The 4,065-nt window shown below is 36.2% G+C and overlaps 2 protein-coding genes across 2 annotated transcripts; both read right to left on the bottom strand.

Moving 5' to 3' along the window:
• Window positions 1-317: 317 nt before the first annotated feature.
• Window positions 318-1,009, bottom strand: LOC112035833 (monothiol glutaredoxin-S11). The gene has a single exon (XM_024068671.2). The coding sequence runs from the start codon at window positions 795-797 to the stop codon at window positions 492-494; it is 306 nt and encodes a 101-aa protein (XP_023924439.1). The 5' UTR covers window positions 798-1,009; the 3' UTR covers window positions 318-491.
• A 1,766-nt stretch (window positions 1,010-2,775) lies between these two features.
• Window positions 2,776-3,492, bottom strand: LOC112035836 (glutaredoxin-C11). The gene has a single exon (XM_024068674.2). The coding sequence runs from the start codon at window positions 3,310-3,312 to the stop codon at window positions 3,004-3,006; it is 309 nt and encodes a 102-aa protein (XP_023924442.1). The 5' UTR covers window positions 3,313-3,492; the 3' UTR covers window positions 2,776-3,003.
• Window positions 3,493-4,065: the final 573 nt, after the last annotated feature.

The raw sequence follows: 4,065 nt of genomic DNA, 5'->3' as shown, positions 1-4,065 counted from the left end.
CTCCTCTTAATGGCTTAAACTTTTCAGTTGGATGCTCTAACATGGTATCAGTGCCTGGTTTATTTATTTGTTGGTTCACATGCCAAGTTCGTTGCATATATTTAGAGATTGAATGTGAGAGAAGGTTTTGAAATTTCACATTGATTAGGTGTCGAATTGATACGGGATTATATCCTAAGTAAGATTATTCTGCTAGACACAATTTTAACTGAAATTACTGGTTGAAGTTAATGACAGGAACAGTGAGCAGCTCTGAAGCTTTTTCAGAATCAAAAAAATCACCAAATTTAGTTAAATTTCTTTAACACATGTAAACATAGTATTTAAAGCCAACTTCATTAAACAGATTACACACTATAGCTACTAATAATCAAATGCTACAAGCACTTCACAGTTCACACATAGACACTGTATATATAGACTATTCAATATGAGGATACTACCAATTTGAGCCCAATTTATTCTTCCAAAAAGATATTGGAGTAAAATATTTAAGATAAAGGCTGATAAGGCTTCAGCATTGGGATCAAGTGGCCACTTAGATGAAGGGACATGACTTCGTTAGTTGATCCTATCAGCTTTCCTCCAATGAACACTGCTGGTACAGGCCCATTACACCCCATCCTCATGAGAGCTTTCTCTATGTCCCTGCCTTCAGGGTCTTGGTCAATCTCATGAACCATGGGGTTCACCCCAAGTTCCTGAAATAGAATGTGGACTGCATAACACAGGCAACATGAGCTCTTGCTGAATATCACTACCCCCTTCTCTGTAGCCAATCTTGTCACCTTGTCCATCTTGACAGTCCTGTCTACTTAATAGGTAATACAGTATAATTGGAATATCTAATTTAGAGAAGTTTGCAGGTTTTTTTTTTTTTGTAATTTCTTAAAAACGAGGACCGAATTCAAACTGAATTCGATCCAATGGTTATGGTGGCTTTTGGGGAAGGAGAATTGGGTTATGGAGAAAAGAGTTTGAAGCTTAAGGTTGTTTGAATTTGAGCTCTTATGCTAGTCTATTTATAGGGACAGCTGAGAGTGGACTGCTTTCTTTAAAGAAGAACATTTCAAAAGAAAATGTGCTTTATTAAGATGCCCAAACCAATAAAGAAGCTTTCTAAGACAAAGACTACTGTGTTTCTAATAGGCCTAACAAGTTGGCAGACATATTTTCTACATTCATATAACTCAATTGATTAGACTAGCTTTGAGTGTATAACCATCTGATATGTAGACTATTATTACTCCTTCCAAGACAGATGGACGAAAACTGTACAATCAAATATGGGAGACGTGTTCATCCTGTTGACCATTTCTTCAGCTTTTGCAGATTTTTGAAACAAGAATACTCTACCGTGACATAACAAAAGTATAAAATTCTATGGGGCTGGTCAATTTAAACCAGATTCTTATGATCACTTTTTGTAGTTCTTATGCATAAAGCTTGCGAGTGAGATGGGCTTTCGGTGGCTCTGATTCTTTGTGCTTTGCCCACCACCTTGTGTGATTCCTTCTCACACGCAACCACACAGGGCAAAGGTTCATATATGTGGTATTTCTGTGCTTAGCTCAGTTCTTACGTGTTGATGAGCATGTCATGAATTGCCACATGTGTGAACTTTTCCCTTCGAGCCAAACGGGACAGAATTCTTGTCTTTAGATGAGCTAATGAACCACATAATTCATAAGTATTTGGACAAGCTAATGGGCCACAAAATTGATGTCATCCCCATTACTTTAATTGCATAGCATTCATTCTCAGCTATAGGGTAGGTAGCTCTAGCAACACACATGCAACTTATCACATATGGTTGTATTTTCTTGGATATGGAAACCCATGTTCATATGTTATATACAGAACATTTATATTTACATATATGATTGTACATGTTGATATATGATTTATGTATGATTTTGCAGAGTTTTTTTTTTTTTTTAGAAGTTAGTGTAGCCTATGAGCTACACAATAAGCAATAGCTGCATTCTATCCCTTGAACCCTCCATCCTCAATGAAGGTGAGAGTTAATCCAGGTTTTTATTATGCTGTCAAGAAACTTTTACCGGCTACACTAACTGGCATCTCCATGTTTTCATTGAGGAATCTGCACTTAGTTTATATGGGCTGAGGTTAAATGTTTTTATCTTTCTGGATATGAAGGAATACTTGGGAAACATAAAAAGTTGCAGCATCAACTTTTTGTCCCCCCCTTTAGGCAAAGGAGCCATGCACGTGCCATTACTATAAAATTTACCAAGTAGCCTGCTAAATGGTGTTGATATCTCTTGCACCACGGGTCCAATTTAAGTGACAGAGTCAAACAGTTAAGAATCAAATGTGAGCCATACAGTTAAGAACCAACCATTAAGTAGGTCTCAGTCTAGTAATTAATATATACATATCTCATATATCTGTATATATATTATATATACATAAACAATCTAATGTTCAAGTGCATCAAACTATAAGCATCTTATATGACTAATGCTATTGTCTCTTCATATACAGGGCTCACTGTTAGTAAGTAGATAAGTTTTTCAGTTGGAACAATTCTGATTACTCGTCAAAAAGCAATGCAATGTAGCTTTATTCTAAGGCAATTTATCTTGCATGAGGGTGCTATTGCTTATTATTCTCCATTAAGAATTCTCCGGAATTATGCATGATCAAGACATTCATTTGAGACTTTAATTTGATATTTGTCTGGTCTATGCTTTGGTTGATAGGAAGGAATCCTGAAAATTAAAAACTTCACTGGATCCACAGGTATACTTTTTATTTGATTTTGTGATCCGTACAATTGAAAGCAATTGTCAGAGTTTTTTTTTTTATCAAAACTCTGAAGCCTATTTTCATATTGTGTAACTTTTATCATACAGTTAGCTTGAAAACTCAAGAAAAAGCAAAGCTCTTAATACAACTTTTTCCTCTACATGTGGTATTAAAGCTTTGATCACATTTCTACTGCAGTAACTAACTAGTATGAGGCTTGTTTTGGAGTTGCTAGAACCAGATGGCCCTTGCATCTATGAGCATTTGTTTGAGAGACCCGTCAACATGGAGGGATATGATATCTTTTGCTGAGCCTACATACTTTCCTCCTATGAACACAGCTGGGACAGAGGGAGTACATCCCAGCCCTCGTAGAGCATACTCCATTTCCCTCCCATTGGCATCTTGGTCAAGCTCATGAATTTCAGGGCTCGCGCCAAGTTCATAAAAGAGTTGTTTGATGCTGTGGCACATGAAACATGAGCTCTTGGTGAAGATCACAGCTGCCTTCTTTGATGCCAAATCTCTTACTCTATCCATATCAAATAGCTTTGTTTGCTTTTGCAATGAAAAGGAACAAGTTCTATATGAAAAGCAGAGAAATAACTTGCAATGCAGCTAACTGCAAATTGAAATGAAATTGAAAGCTAAAGGATTTTGAGAAAAGCTACGCAAGTGAGCAGGGTTTGTAACGTAGGAAGCTTGTTTGTGTACTGAGGCTTGGCTATGGACTTTGAGATTTCATTGCCCCTTATTTATAAGGCTGTGGAGGATATGGATTCCATTGTTTAATGCAAAAAAGGAAAAACAGTCTAAAACTTTTTAAATGGATAAAAAAGAGAGAGTTCTTTCAGATATTTGTTTGGATAAGAGAAAATGCCCCCTATGATTTGCTGACGGTGACCTAATGAACAAGTCGCATGTAGTATCAAAATGTAACGATAATTGAAATCTTGTGGAAAGTCTGTCTGTGCTATTAAAAAGTTTTGGAATAAAAGGATTTGCAAATAGTTACAGAAGAGCTTTCGGCACTGGATGGTAACATTATTTATGGAAAGAATAGTATTAAAATGGAGCAAGGGTGACAAGAAGAATTTTCTTGATAAGAGACAACATTATCCTCCAAGATGAAATGGAATTAAATAATTCAACAGTTACTAGAGAATGTCAAGGTCCTAGAAAGACTTGGTATCTTAATCTCATTCATTCAATGTGCAAATAGCCAAATACTTTAATAATACGATGTAATGGCATCAAAACCATAATAATATAGGTGCCTCAGCCATCACTGAT

This window comes from Quercus suber, unplaced genomic scaffold (genome assembly GCF_002906115.3).
Source record: "Quercus suber isolate HL8 unplaced genomic scaffold, Cork oak 2.0 scaffold_205, whole genome shotgun sequence".
Lineage (NCBI taxonomy): Eukaryota > Viridiplantae > Streptophyta > Magnoliopsida > Fagales > Fagaceae > Quercus > Quercus suber.
Note: the sequence above shows the minus strand (reverse complement) of the source record. Positions and strands in the feature narration are given on the sequence as shown.